The sequence below is a fragment of the Symphalangus syndactylus genome, chromosome 20 (genome assembly GCF_028878055.3).
Source record: "Symphalangus syndactylus isolate Jambi chromosome 20, NHGRI_mSymSyn1-v2.1_pri, whole genome shotgun sequence".
Classification (NCBI taxonomy): domain Eukaryota; kingdom Metazoa; phylum Chordata; class Mammalia; order Primates; family Hylobatidae; genus Symphalangus; species Symphalangus syndactylus.
The window spans coordinates 28,644,913-28,660,171 of record NC_072442.2 but is presented as its reverse complement, the minus strand read 5'-3'; the positions used below and the strand labels follow the sequence as shown (position 1 = coordinate 28,660,171).

Sequence of the window (15,259 nt, the reverse complement as noted above, 5' to 3'; positions counted from 1 at the left end):
GGGTCTTCTCTGGACCGCTCAAGAAAGAGCCTAGCCCAATGCCTGATCCCCAGATGAAGCAGGCAAGCCTCCTTGGATCACAGAGGGCCTGACCTGGCCTCCTCCCTGTGGATGGCTCAGACCTTCAGCCTCAGAGGGCATCAATAACTGCAGCACCATCAAAGGAGGTGGGAGGCAGGAGATGAAGCAGGTTATGAGAGGCTGTGGTCCAAGCCATGGAGAGTAGGGCTTTTAGGGATTCTGGTACCCCTGAGGCTGGTCCTCCAAAAAAAAAAGGGAATTGAGAGGGTCTTTCTCGAGGCCCCAGACTTTAGGCAAGGGCTGTGGTCTCATGCTAGGGGCCCAGCATGGTGTCTGGCTGCTTTGCTCAGGGGTATGATTTGTGGGTCCCTAAGACAGTCCTCTCCTCCATGGCTCCCGCCAATCTTCTTGCCCAGACTTTGTCCCACCTATGTGCCCTGAGTGATCCCAGTGAATTCATAGACGGGCGGGTGGAGAATTCTCCATGATGGAGGGAAGCCACAGGCAGTCCCTTCTCCCCAAGCCTGAGGAGCCATGGGGAGCTCTGTAGGCCTTCCAGCTGCCCACCCATCCCACCCCCAGTGTCCAGCATGGCCTGACACAACTGTCAGCCTGGGCAGAAGGACGCTGCTCTTGGGCTGAGCATCTGGCAGGAGTGTGATCTGGAAGCCCTTACCCTTACCCGCTGCCCCTACACAACAAAGCCACCTTTCCAAAACAGCCAGGGCAGCCTTCAAGGGCCAGGCCTGCCGCACCTGCTGCTGCCCAGGCCAGACTTGGCTGCTGGCTTCTCATCCTACAGGTCTCAGGCCAGGTGTCATCACCTCCAGGAAGCCTTCCCTGACCCCCAGGCTGGTGGAGTATGCCCGTCCTGTGCTTCCCATCCCCATCCCTGCCAGCACTGGGCATTCCGTGGTCGTTGTTTATGATTTCTGTCTTCCCTACTAATCATGAAGGTCTGTGTCCCCAGTGCCCAGCGCAGAGCGTGGCACATAGCAAATTCTCAATGTATGCTTGTGGAACAAATCCACTCAACAAAACTAATTAGTTAGTAATTAACTGACCGACTTTTGGTAAATCCCTTTTCTTGCCTGGGCCTCAGTTTTTCCAACTCTCCAGTGGGTATTGGTGGGTAGTGTCAGAAATTCTTCAGGTCCCAAGTGGCCTGGGTGGGGGTGGAGGTTGCCAGAACTGGCCCTGGGAGAAGAACCTTAAATCCTGCTTAGTTCTGGCTGATTCTTTCTCTTGCTCCTTCCCCAAACTGGGTGCTGACCCCGCTCTGGCCACCCTGTGCCCACCTCCCCTCCATGACTTCAGACTATCTCAGGCCATCCGGGCCGACAGTGTCCCCAAGGACCCTGCCCCCGTGGTACCGAGGTGGAGGGTGGGGCCAGCATCTGCCACATTTCCTGACAGCAATCCAGGGCTGTGGCAGGTCTTCGTCTCAAGGTTGCCTGGTAACGGCTTTTGCATTCTGATTAAAGAAAAAAAATGTGGCAGCACCAGACAACAGACATGGGGCTTATGTGAGGGGGTGGGCATCCAGCACGGGGGTTGTGCCTGGGCCAGAGAGCGGGCAGGCAGGCCCAGCATCTTGCTCCACTGTGGAGGGTGCCAGGGCTGGGCTCAGCCTTATCCAGTGGGCTTCAGTAGGGGTGGTAGGCTTGGGGGCGCAGACAGAGCCTCCCAGGCCTGCAGGAGGGCACTCAGCCTGGCATCTGCCCCCTCCCACCCCCTTTCCCACACCTGCAGCTGGTGCCTTCCACCCAGTGAGCCACAGCCGGTGCCACCTCTCATTAGGTGATGATTTTACATTAATTACCTTAATTAAGCGGTGCTGAGTGCTAATGGCTTGAGGTGGGGTGGCTGTTCCTAATTACCCTCCCAGTCAGCCCAGAGTGAGGGGCACAGGGCTTGGCAGAGTAGGAGGAAACAGTTGTAGGAAGAAGGGGAGCGGCCCCACAGGGGTAGGAGAGGGTCCCCCTGACAGGGTCTGATTCAGAGACCTGGACCTGATATCCCCAGAGGGGAGGGCTGGAGGCACTGCCCCAGGATAGGTCTAGACGGCTCCAGGCCCCAATCCAGGGACATGCAGGAATTGGAATGGGCGGGAAGCAGAACAGAAGGCAGGGAGCGGGGAGCAGGACACACTTCTCAGCACCCTGCCAGATTCCCTCAACCAGGCTGAATGCCTCTCTTGCCCACCCCTGGTCAGTCTCCAAGATTCAAGTCAGATGTCACCACATCCCTTCCTTCCTCCATTCCTTTGTCCGATCATTCAGTCAGCGCATGGAGTACCCATTCTGGGCTCTGCACTACAAGGCACCCCTTAAGGAGCTCACAGTCTAGCTGGGGAGGTGGACAGCTGTAAACAGTTGGATGGAAGGCAGACTGCTAAGAGCTAAGATGGGGGATGCCCCAGGCTTTGGGGATCTGAGGGAATTCCCAGAGAGGGTGATGCCAGGGCCGAGTCCTAAGGGAAGGCATCATGGGATGACTCTTCCAAGCAGAGGGACCAGCATGTGCAGTTGGGACTTGGGAAAGAAGGTTTGGCCCATTCAGTTAGCTGCAAGCTGTTTAGTGCAAAGTGGGGGTAAAGAACAAGGGACGAAGTGTCTAGGGGTGGACCCAGAGAGACAGACCTTGATTCAGGAGCCCTTAGAGAGGTGTAGGGGGCAAGATTGATTTGAGAAAAATGACTGCAATGGAGGTGGAGATGGGTAGAGTAGGGAGCAATTGTGGGCGGGGTGACCAGTGAGGCAGCTACTGCATCATCAGGGGAGGGATGGTGGGGTCTAAACCACGTGTGGTTGTGGGGACGGAGGGAGAGAAGCAGAGAGATTTAGAGGGGAGTGTCATGGTGGCAGAATTTGGGGATGAATTGATGGGACTGGAGGAAGAGGGACAGGGAAGGGCTAAGGTGACCCCATGTTGCACATCAAGGGACACCATCCACATTGCACTGTGGTGGTTCTGCTCCAGGTTTCTGACCTGGACAGGAGTAGCTTTGGGGGAACAAAAGGAAGATTTGGGTTTGTGGAGGTTGAGGAGACTGTGGGACACCTGTGAGGACCTGTAGCCTTGGGCCTTGGGATTAAGAGAAAGTCTTAATCCTAACGGAGGGATGAGATAACCCAGGGAGGCTAAGGACAGGAGGCTGGGCTGTAGATTTGACTTTCCTATCAGCTGATCACCTCTCTGATGTTGTGGTCAGGTCTGTCTTCCCCCACCTCTGCATCCCAGAACCCAGCACAGAACCTGACCCAGAGGAACTGCTCAGAGAGGATTTGCTGAATGAATGAATGAATGAAGCTCCATGACACTCTCAGGCCCAACGAGGCAGCCCTGTGTTCTCTGCTTAGCCCATAGATTCAGATGTAGGGTTTATACTCACCCAATCCCCTGCCCATCCAAGGCTAGAGCCACCTCCCACAGCCCCTCTTGGCCTGGGCCATTGTCAAGCACACGGGACAGAATCCAACCATGTTTTAGGCCCATCTCCCAGCCCTGGCCTTAGGCGACGCCCCACAATTGATGCCCCTAATCATCCCCACATCCTCTCATAGCATATGCCTCTCTGAAGAAAGAGAATACACCCGCCCCAGCTTTGCCCTTGCCAGATCCAGATCACTCACCTTGATTTCCACGCCATAGCCAGGGTAGACAGAGATGTAGAAGAAGCAGTCCAGGCCAACATCAGTGGGGGAGCTGAGGTCTGTAGGGGAGTCCAGAGAGCCCTCTGGGCCTGAGAAATTCCAGCTACAAGGGCCTGGGAGGCAGGAGGAGACACAAAGCTAGTGCCAGCTCTGGTGAAGTGGTCCAACTAAGGCTGAACTCTGTGTGTGTGTGTGTGTGCGCGTGTGTGTGTGTGTGTGGTGAAGACCATCTCTTGTGATGTCTAGTCTCCTGTTGAAGGAAGGGGACCACCTTTTATTAGGCACCTACCATGTGCAATCTTTTTTTTTTTTTGTATTTTTAGTAGAGATGGGGTTTCACCATGTTAGCCAAGATGGTCTCGATCTCCTGACCTCGTGATCCGCCTGCCTCGGCCTCCCAAAGTGCTGGGATTACAGGCGTGAGCCACTGCGCTCGGCCCCCTAACATGTGCAATCTTATCTCAGTTTTCACAGTAGCTCAGTGAGGTTTGTTTTCTTTTTTTCTTTTCTTTTTTTTTTTTTTTGAGACAGAGTTTCACTCTTGTTGCCCAGGCTGGAGTGCAATGGCGCGATCTCAGCTCACTGCAACCTCTGCCTCCTGGGTTCAAGCTATTCTGCTCAGCTTCCCGAGTAGCTAGGATTACAGGTGTACACCACCATGCCTGGCTAATTTTTTTTTTTTTTTTTTGAGACAGAGTCTCGCTCTGTCACCCAGGCTGGCGTGCGGTGACGTGATCTCGGCTCACTGCAAGCTCTGCCTCCCGGGTTCACGCCATTCTTCTGCCTCAGCCTCCTGAGTAGCTGGGACTACAGGCGCCCCCCACTATGCCTGGCTAATTTTTTGTATTTTTTAGTAGAGATGGGGTTTCACCGTGTTAGCCAGGATAGTCTCGATCTCCTGACCTCATGATCGACCCGCCTCAGCCTCCCAAAGTGCTGGGATTACAGGCATGAGCCACCGCGCCCAGCCAATTTTTTGTATTTTTAGTAGAGATGCGGTTTCACCATGTTGGCCAGACTAGTCTTGAACTCCTGACCTCAGATGATCCACCTGCCTCGGCCTCCCAAAGTGCTGGGATTACAGGCATGAGCCACCGTGCCCAGCCAGAGGTTTGTTTTCTTGTTGCCATTTTACAGATGAGGCTCAGAGATGAGATGTTAAGTAGAATTCCTAGGGTCATGTTATAGTTGGAAGAATCAAAATTTTTTCTTTTTTGAGACAGAGTCTCGCTCTGTTGCCCAGGCTGGAGTACAATGGCACAATCTCGGCTCACTGCAAACTCTGCCTCCCAGGTTTGAGTGATTTTCCTGCCTCAGCCTCCTGAGTAGCTGGGATTACAGGTGCCCGCCACCGTGCCCGGCTCATTTTTGTATTTTTAGTAGAGATGGCGTTTCGCCATGTTGGCCAGGAGGGTCTTGAACTCCTGACCTCAGATGATCCACTGGCCTCAGCCTCCCAAAGTGCTGGGATTACAGGCATGAGCCACTGTACCTGGCTGAAGAATCAGGATTTGAGCTCAGCTCTATCTGGGTCCAATCCACACGCCTCCTGCAGGCTGGCCTTTGGTGTCAAAGGGCAGGGCAGGCTGGCACAGTGTCAGAGACAGGCTTTTAGGGGCCCCGCAGCCTCCCTCATCCCCATTTCCACATCTGCAAGCCAGCAGGTAGCTGACCTGGTGTCTGGACTGTGGTGATGGTGGTGGTGATGATGGTGGTGGTAGTGGTGGTCTCCTCATCATCTCCTGAAGCTGTGGAGGAGGTGATGGTCCCCTGGATCCCGATCCCTGCGCCCTGGGACACAACCTCTGGAACCCATGGCCTTCCCATGTCTCCAGGACCCTCTTGGGTTGGTGTCCAGGCTCTGCTGGGGGGTGTAGTGCTGGCTCTCTCCCCTGGGCCTAGGGTGGGCACTGCCATGCTGGGCCCTGGAGGTAGGGGAGCTGTGATTCGAAGCATAGGGGACTCTGACTCCGGACTCCAGGGTCCCTCCTTGGACTGGGGCTGAGTGGGTACTGCAGCCATGGCTGGAGTGGGGCTGGTAAAGACAGGGCGGCTGTCCTGGTTGGCCAGGCGGGGAAGGGGACTCGGGGTGAAGGGTGTAGGTGGGTCAGGCTGGAAGGGCAGTGCTGGCCTCAGCTCCTCATCTCCCTTCTCCAGCCCCTCTTGTAGGAATTCCTCAAGCAGCGGGTGGTGGTTGAGCAGCTTCAAGGTGGGGGCTGTTGTGACAAAGTGGACGCCTCGTTCTGGCTGCTCAGGTGTGGGGGCTGCTGTCAGCTCGCCTTCTGTCTCCTCGATGCCTGGGGCTTGTCCTTTCCCCACGGTTGGGGCCTCTAAAGAGAGTCCTGAAATAATAAGGGATGGTCAGAGATTCTCCCCCTGTTCCAGAGAGCAGCATCACGCCCAACTCGAGTAGTGGGGGGGCCGCTCTCTTTTGACAGAGAGCCCTGAGGAGTGTGCTCACTGCTGAGAATCACGGAACTACAGAATTTGTGAGCTGGAAGTGAGGTGCTATTACATACTTCAAGGGTGGCACATGAGATACTCTTTCTCCTCCAGCACCAGAGGCAGACATTTCTAGCCCATCCGTGCACTATTTCCTACTGTTCTCAGGTTCAGCCTCAGAATCCTCCTCAACACAGCACTCCACGAGGTCACACCTGACACCTCAGACTGACATGACAAATATTTGCCATCCTTAATGAAGAGCAGAGGCCTTATTTTACTAGTGAGGAAATAGGCCAGAGAAAGGAAGTGACTTGTTCAAAGTCACGCGACCAGTTGAATTGAGATGAAAACCTTAAGCGAGCATAAGTGTGTCTCCCACCACAGTGTCTTTCCTGCCTGGGATGATAGGGCATTCAAGTTCATTTCCTGTTCTCAGTGAACCTGCTAGTCATTAGCCTCAGGAAATGCGTCACATATTTGGGATTTTATTTTAGATTTCCCCATGGTTGCATGACTTCTTTTTTTGTTTGTTGGTTTTGAGACAGGGTCTTGCTGTGTGGCCCGGGCTGCAATGCAGTGGTGCGATCATGGCTCCACTGCAGCCTCAACCTCCCAGGTTCAAGCGATCCTCCCACCTCAGCCACACTCCCCACACCCCCACTTCCAGTAGCTGGGACTACAGGTGCATGCCACCATGCCTGGCTAATTTTTAGAATTTTTGTAGAGATGGGGATCTCACTATGTTGTCTGGGCTGGTCTCAAACTCCTGGGCTCAAGCAATCCTCCCACCTCAGCCTCCTAGGGATTACAGCATGAGCCATCACACCCGGCCATGGGTGCATGACTTCTTTGTTAGGGGCCCAGTAGTTTCTCTCAGTTCTCAGAAAATCATTTCTTTTGTACTCTTTTCTGTTTTTATGGTCCTTCTAGAGCAGTAATATGAGTAGAGTGGGAAGAGCCAAGTTCTGGAGCTAGGCAGACATAACTTCAAATCCCAGATCCAATACTCTAGGGCTGTGTGCCCTCAGGCAAATAACCCAAACTCTCTGAAGCTCAGTTCTCTCATCTGTAAAATTGGGTTTCCTTTTTAGGATTGACTGAGATAATATTACATCCTGTCTCTATTTGATTTGTCCCCCTGAGTTCCCTTAATCTTTCTGGTGACACTAATCAGGTTCCATCTGGGGCAGGGTCAAAAACAGGTGTAGAATGGAAATCTAGCATGCTACCCACCAACCCCCTAATCCATGGCAGGCATTGCTAATCAATTTTGGTTATTTCTTGCTAAGGCCACATGGGCCTTAGCAACTTCCCTCTCACAATGTTATCCAGGCAGCCACTACCAATCAATGAGATTGGCTCTGGGGGATGAAACTGGTCCGAGGTACAGATTGCTCTGCTATTGATTATGTTGACTTATTCAACCATATAGCTGGAGAGATGATGCATATTCTGCTTGTGGCCCATTCGGCTCCCCAGATCCTTAACTGCCAAGAAAAGGTCAATGAATGCTGGCTCCAGATTCAGCTCATACAGAATTTTGCCAGCTCTGAGAAGCCTGGGAGGATATTTCTGATCCTTACAGCTCTCAAAATGGCTGCACGAGGACTTGAAGGGAAACACAGCCGGGGTGAGATCACAGAGTTTGCAAGGAGAAGGTCGCTTCCTCCGCACGTCTGGTGGTGGGGCTGTCATTCCAGAGGCTCACACCCACTCCACGGATTGGCAGGCGTGAGGAAGCAGCAGATGGCCTACGTTCTGTTCAGGAGACCATAGCAGCTCTGATGTGTCAGACAAACGGGAGGAGGGAGGAAACTGGGTGGGGGAGGTGGGTACAGGTTGGAGGGCTCTCCATTCTTCTGGGTCAGAGAAGCTTGGGCACCCCGCAGCCCTGAGAAACCAGGACCAACCGCTATCTCCTGAGATGCCCACTAAAGCAGCCCATCTGTGTCTTGGCATTATGTGCCAGCCACTGACAACACCGTCCAATCTAGATGTCCAGCCAGGCCAATACCCCCCAGAGCAGATGGTCCACCAGTGCCTGTCTTTCATCTGAATCAGTTACGGAAGGTCCAGGCAGTGCCTGTGACATGCCAGAACAGGGCTCCTCTTTTTGCCCACTCCCCAGATGTCATACAGGCTTTGCCAGGTACGCTGAGACTGATTCTAGCATGGCGCAAGGAAGGGGGGCTTTTCTAATCACATAGATTGGAGCCCCCTGGATCCGGGCATTGTTTATGCGGCCCCTTTCCAGAGTACCCAACAAGAGATGTGGCCCTTGGCTCTCAGAGTAGGTACCTGTGTGACTCTTCCTGGGAGAGGGAGTGCACAAAGATCCTCTAATTCAGGAAGTGACCAGGGCAGGCACAGCTCTTCCCGCTGGCTGCCAGGTGGGTGCTGAGCAATGGAGCAGCACTAACGGGCACCTCCCGTCACTGTCGCTTGCACTGATTGTGCTCTCTGGGATCGAGATAGCATATCAAATGAGCAAATTGATTCCAAAATCAGCTGCCACTTGGTCTCAGCGGGTGCCACCCACTGTCAGAGAGGGTAAGATAACCTCTGGGAGACAAGCCATTTCTGGGGAGAGGGCATCTCCAGACCCCCCGGTTGACTCTGTTGGAGGCCTGAGGCCCTGAGACCTGCCCCCTAGTTTCCCAGGATTGTGGCCAGTGGATAGGGGCTTCTCTCTGCCTGGGCTGACTGAATTCAGGGGTGCAGGGACTGACAAAGGGAGAGTATGACACAGGGGACAGCAGAAGGTGTCAGGGGCTCCGATGCCCAGTCTCATCAGGCACTACTGTGTCAGGCCCTTCCCAGACTTTGTATCATTTAATGGATGCTGCACCTCTGGGAGATGGGAATTTTATTTCCATTTTACAAAGACCTGAAGCCTAGAGAGCTGAAGCAAGGACTCACCTGAAGTCTCACAGTGATGCAGCTGGGATTTAAACCTATGATGATTTGGCTTCAAAGCCCTAGGTCCTTCCACGTACCAACCTGCCTCGTGGGAGGGGCAGACTGGAGCTACACAGCAGAGAACACTCCAGCCAGTTGAAGAAACTAAGTCCAGGGAGAGGCACGGACTCCTCCAAGAGATTACACCATTTAAAAGTCTGGGGCCACAGCTTCTGGCATTGGGACTTGGGTTGGGCCCTGGTTGAGCAGGCCCTCAGGAAGCCTTCTGGCTGGGACCCAGGGAAGCCCCCACCCTGTGCCTGAAGCACATCTGAGCCTCAAACCCAAACCGGAGACCCAACAACACTGCTGTGCGAGGCCAGGGCACAGAGCCACACAGACCTGGGTTCAAGTGTCAGTTCTGCCACTTAAAAGTCATGTGAACCTGGCAACTTGCCTCTCAGAGCCTTCACCTCCTCAGCTATAAAGTGGGCACTTTGGAAGGGTTTTGTGGGAATCTGCATGCTCTGAATAGCAGAGTTTCGAAGGCTGAGGGAGAAGGCCACAGTCAGAGGTTAGGCAGCCCCTGTCAGGGGAACACTGAGGCAGGCTTCTAGGGTAGGAAGGGGCTGGCCCCTGGCAGGTAGGGCTCTCTCTTCTCCGGGGGACTACCCATGTTCCATGTTGGGTGGCAGCATGTGTGACCCTGAGGATGTCAAAGACCTCATCCATAAAACAAGGACAATACTGCACCATGCAAAGGGCGGCCACCTTCAAGGCCCTGCATGTCCGTGGGGGACACAGCGGTGGGCCGCAGCAAGATCGTCCCCCACTTGCCAGGCCCACCTGTTGTCAGAACACAGGATGCACTCCGAAGTTGCTCAGTCCTCCCCTCCTGCAGGGCCGGGGGCTGCATTCTCCAAGTGGGCTGGGTCCAGGAAACACCCCTCCCCTCCCCGCGGGCCATCCCTGGTGGAGACGGCCCAGGAACTTCCCCGCGCCTGCCGCCCCCAGCCCTGGCATGGCCCCGCCGCCGCCTGGGCCCTCCCCCCGCATTAGCTCTTAAGCTATGCAAATAGACATCGGAGGGAGCCCTGTTTAAAGTATTTAGATGAAATGAAAAAAGGCTTTCATCGGCACTAATGAGCCATTCAGGATGCCTCCCCGGTGGATTCTCTCCCGCTCCCGCCTCCCTGCCCGCACCGCCCCGCTACGGCCCCTCTTGGGATTGGAGGCCCCTTCCACCCAACCCCAGCCTGGGACTCCCTGGGAGGACTGCTTACCCCACCCCACTTCCCAGGGCCCAGCTGGGTGAGGGTGGAGCGCAGGCCCCCTGCACCCCAGCCCCACCAGATCTGGATTGGGACTGGGGGTGGGGCCCAGCCTGTGTTTAGGGGAAGCCTTAAGGACTGGGGCCTTTTCTGTTGTCCAGCTAGGTAGGTGTTATGGCCTCTGTCTTATAGATGGGGAAACCGAGGCTCAGTGAGGCCCAGGCCTTTTTTCATTTCGTCTAAATACTTTAAACAGGGCTCCCTCCGATGTCTATTTGCATAGCTTAAGAGCTAATGCGGGGGCAGGGCCCAGGCGGCGGCGGGGCCATGCCAGGGCTGGGGGCGGCAGGCGCGGGGAAGTTCCTGGGCCGTCTCCACCAGGGATGGCCCGCGGGGAGGGGAGGGGTGTTTCCTGGACCCAGCCCACTTGGAGAATGCAGCCCCCGGCCCTGCAGGAGGGGAGGTTCACAGTGGTGGTGTGCGGTGGAGCTGGAGTCATTACGCAGTGCCCCAGCCTGGGGGAACCGCCGAACCAGGCAGTGATGCCACCTCAGGGCCAGCTGGCCTGCCCCTTCAGCGCTGCTGTTTCTGCAGATCTTTCTGTACCAGTCAGCCAGAAAGCCTTGGGTTCCAATCCCAAATCGATGTGACACTAGCTGTGTGACCTGGGCGGGGGCTGCCCACTCAAGCCTCTGTCTGCTCATCTGTGGAGTGAAAACATGCTGGGTTTGGGGAGGGCTCATCTATGGACAGACGTATACTGTCACCCACCGCAGCCTCTGGAAGGGCAGGCGGCACTGCCTGTCACTCTGGCAGCCCCTGAAGAGGTGCCAGGCATTCCCCAAGCCTCTGGCCCCTCCGAGGTGGGCAGGCACGGGAGCCAAAGTTCTGGGACAAGTTCAGGCCTGATCCCTGCCTCATGGCAGCACCAACTGTCAGCTTTGGGGGAGGGCATGACAGTGTGTGGGTACAAGGCGGAGCCTGAGGGACAGGACGGGCAGGGGGCCCACTCCTCTCGGTTCCAGAGGTTAAGCTGGCCCAGCACGGGGACAATGAGAATTTAATGGGATCCATTTATTATCCCATAAAAGTTAATGAGTTTATTCTGGAAGTTCCCTGGCCCCTTTCAAGTTTTAATAGGGGATTAGTGAGGGCCTGGTCCCTGCAGACCCCTATTATCCGAGAACCTGAGGGAGCTGAGAGTGCTTGGGCCCCCCAGAGCCAGAGTCCCTCCTTACAGTGACAATTCCATGGGCCCAGCCCTGCTCTCTGTACTGTGAGGCCCCAGCTAGAGGCTGGCAGGGCTATATAGGGCCGCTGGGATCTGAGGCCTAGTTCTAGAGGCTTCCAATTCCATGCGCTACTGAAATAATTACCCCCACAGCGTCCAGCACCTGAGGCAGGTTTGCTGCTATCCATCTGCTTGTATTGACAGGGAAAGCAATATAACCCCCAAGAGACAGATGAGGAAACCAAGGCCCTAAACAGGGATGTGGCTCCTCCAAGGTCACCCAGAAGCTATGGCTGAGCCAGAATGGACACATTCTGTCTCCTGTGGTCTGTAGCCAGGAAACTGGGGCTGGTAAGAGCTGCCATTCACTTACTGTGTGCCCACTGTGTGCTGACCATGCCCTCAGTGCCCTCATATGTAATTTCTCATTCTCCCCTTGCTCCAGGGAGCTTTGGGACATTATCCCAAGAGATGAAGACACTGAGGCCCAGAGTGGTTATGTAACTTGTCCAAGGTCACGCAGCTAATGATGGCAGAGCCTCGGACTGGAACCCAAAGCTGGACAGCCCCATAGCTCAGCTGTCTACTGCTCTTGCTGGCTTTCGGCTGTAGCACCTGGGGCCTCCTATCTCCCCACCAAGCTGGACACCACTATCCTAGGGCACTCGTGCCAGGAGCCCTGCAGCTTAGATGATGGGGAAGGGTGTTCTGGTTGTGTCCTGGAGGGGCAATTGTTGGGTTGGACACAGAGATACACTCAGAAGGACCTTCTCATTGTCAGAACAGGTGCCTTCCCCGTTTTGGCCCCATTTGCTCACGCGATTCTGTCTCCTTGCCATTGGCTTCTCTAGTCCTTTGTCTCTGCAAACCCTCCCCATCCTTCATGGGTCAGTTCTTATCCTCCTCTGGAGAGCCATCCTTGCCTGGCCCTTCTCTTGACCTCCTGGGGGCACTTCCTAGTGGGCTCCTAACACATGAATGGCTTGTGTCCCTGGGCAGGGATCCAGCAGTGGGTATCTCTCTTCCCATTTCTCTACCTGGTGCTAGGCATAGTGAAGGCTGGGCTCAGGGCACACTGTTTCCAAGCCCCGATTCTGCCTCTCTGCACACTCAGAAGGCAACCTCCTCCCCAAAGTGCCTAGCCCTTGGCCAGCAAGGTGGACAGGAGCGGGTCCTGCAGGGAGAAGATGGGCAGCCAGCCCTTGGCAGTGCCCCATCACAGCCCCAACTGGCAGTTGATGGGGAGTGTCTGCTGGCACAAGCTGGTGGGTCCCCATTGTCCCAGACTACCCTCTCTGCCCCTGCCACTGATCATCCCCATCACAGCTTCTCACCACCCTCTCTTTCTTGGTCAACCCCTGCAGTCCAGTCAAATTTGGATTGCAGATATGAACGGGGGCACTTCCTCTTGGCCAGGCTCCAAGTGGGGCAGTGGCTGGTTCCCAGAACCTAGGCCTTGTAGCCTTTGTGAGCATCTCATCCCTCCCACACTTACCCAAGAAGAAACCAAGTCCAGAGGGTTTTCCCAAGTCACACAGCAAACTTAGGGCAGGGTTGGGACTCAGGTTGGGGCTGGGACATCTAGCCCAACTACTGGGAAGAGTGAACCCTCCAATCTGGAGCTGTCTATTATTTGTGGGCATACCTCCAGGGACAGAGAACTCACTGCCTCCTTAACCAGCCTGGTTGGGGACAGGGGTAACTGTGGGCTTTGGCATCTCCAGAGCTGGGGTCTCATTGTCACATGGAGGGAGCGTGGGTGGAGGTAGTGGGCACCAGCTAGGAGTCAGGCCATGCTCTCCTCTTCCCACCCCTGACAAGCCAGGTCCCTCAGCACAAATCACTTCCACAACCTGAGTTTCCATATTTTCGTCAGTAAAATGGGTCCCTGCCAGTTCTCACATTCCAGGATCTAGTGAACCATGAAGGGTTCTATGAATAAAAATATTGAATGCTGCTGTTTACTGAGTATACATTTACCACATGCCCAGCAACACTCTAAGTGCTTTATCAGAATTAATCCCTATAATAACTTTATGAGATGGGAACTTTTATTATCCCATTTTGTACATGAGGACACTGAGACCCAGGGAAATGCATTAGCAGTTTGGATGCTAATGCAGTCTGATTCAAACCTGGGTTGTCTAGCCTAGAGCAGCCCTGTCCAATAGAACTTTGTGATGATGGAAATATTTTTATTTATTTATCTTATTTTTAGAGATGAGGGTCTTGCTATGTTGCCCAGACTGGGCTTGAAACCACCTTTGCCAAAATTATAATGGTGAGAAAATTATGACAGTGAAATAGATGTGATCTAACCAACTCCATTTTACCTTTAACCTCCAGACTGCCCTTGGTCATTCCTGGTATGGGCCAAGCTAACTTTGGGAGAAATTTAGTTTATAGTTTAAATGATAATAGCCCTTCCCAAAACTAAACCACCTTTTAAAAACTAATGAAAGAGGCCAGGTGCGGTGGCTCACACCTGTAATCCCAGCACTTTGGGAAGCCGAGGTGGGTGGATCACCTGAGGTCAGGAGTTTGAGACCAGCCTGGTGAAACAACATGGTGAAACCCCATTTCTACTAAAAATACAAAAGTTAGCTGGGTGTGGTGGTGCACACCTGTAATCCCAGCTACTCAGGAAGCTGAGGCAGGAGAATCACTTGAATGTGGGAGGCGGAAGTTGCAGTGAGCTGAGATAGCGCCATTGCACTCCATCCTGGGCGACAAGAGTTAAACTCCGTCCCCCACCCACAAAAAAAAAAAAAAAAAAAAGAATGAAAGACCACCAGGTTTGGAGGATGAGAGGGGCCTGAATTCTGCTGAGATGTAGGCATAGTTAGCAGCCGTTATTCTGGAAGTCACAAGATTTGCAACTTTCCCAATTACTCCTGTAAATAACATCACTATGGTAGAACCTATGATTGCCTTTTTGAGATGTCTTTTCAAACTTTTGCATTTCTTTTTTTCTTTACTCTGTCACCCAGGCTGGAGTGCAGTGGCATGGTCTTGGCTTGCTGAAGCCTTGACCTCCCAGGCTTAGGTGATTCTCCCACCTCAGCCTCCTAAGTAGCTGGGATTACAAGCACGTGCCCCCACACCCAGACAGTTTTTTGTACTTTTGGTAGAGATGGGGTTTCACCCTGTTGCCCAGGCTGGTCTAGAACGCCTGAACTCAAGCAATCTGCCCACCTCAGCCTCCCAAAGTGCTGAGATTACAGGTGTGAGCCACTGTGCCTGGCAAGACTTTCGCATTTCTGTTGGCAAGATGGCTCCACCTGGCTCAAGACTCCTGACTCCCGGGTCCTGTGGCCCCCACCCGGAAGTGGACTCAGTGTAGGAGGACCATTTTCCAGACTCCTATGATTTCATCCCCAACCAATCAGCAGCACCCATTCCCCATCCCCCAGCTATAAAAAAACCCTAGCCTCCTTCAGGCTTGAAAGACGACTTCCAAATAATAATAATAATAATAAAAGTAAAAAAACAAAAAAACACCAAAACCCTAGCCTCTGAATATTCGGGGAGGCTGATTTGAGTAGTAATAAAACTCTGGTCTCCCATTTATTTATTTATTAAAACAAAATTTTTTTTTTGAGACAGTCTCACTCTGTCACTCAGGCTGGAGTGCAGTGGCATGATCTCGTCTCACTGCAACCTCTGCCTCCTGGATTCAAGCAATTTTCCTGCCTCAGCCTCCCAAGTAGCTGGGACTACAGGCGTGTGCCACCATG

The 15,259-nt window shown here is 53.9% G+C and overlaps 2 protein-coding genes across 6 annotated transcripts in view; one reads left to right on the top strand and one right to left on the bottom strand.

Annotated features, from left to right (window-relative positions):
* Window positions 1-15,259, top strand: part of PIPOX (pipecolic acid and sarcosine oxidase) — a 108,626-nt gene that overhangs the window by 25,661 nt on the left and 67,706 nt on the right. The gene's annotated exons all lie outside the window — the stretch shown is intronic.
* SEZ6 (seizure related 6 homolog) overlaps window positions 1-15,259 on the bottom strand; it is a 51,296-nt gene that overhangs the window by 21,001 nt on the left and 15,036 nt on the right. For both annotated transcript variants that reach the window (XM_055256779.2, XM_055256780.2), the window contains exons 2-3: window positions 5,351-6,019; window positions 3,657-3,790 (exon numbers count right to left, since the gene is read on the bottom strand). In XM_055256779.2, the coding sequence (XP_055112754.2) occupies window positions 3,657-3,790; window positions 5,351-6,019 (803 nt within the window). The remainder of the gene's footprint in view (window positions 1-3,656; window positions 3,791-5,350; window positions 6,020-15,259) is intronic.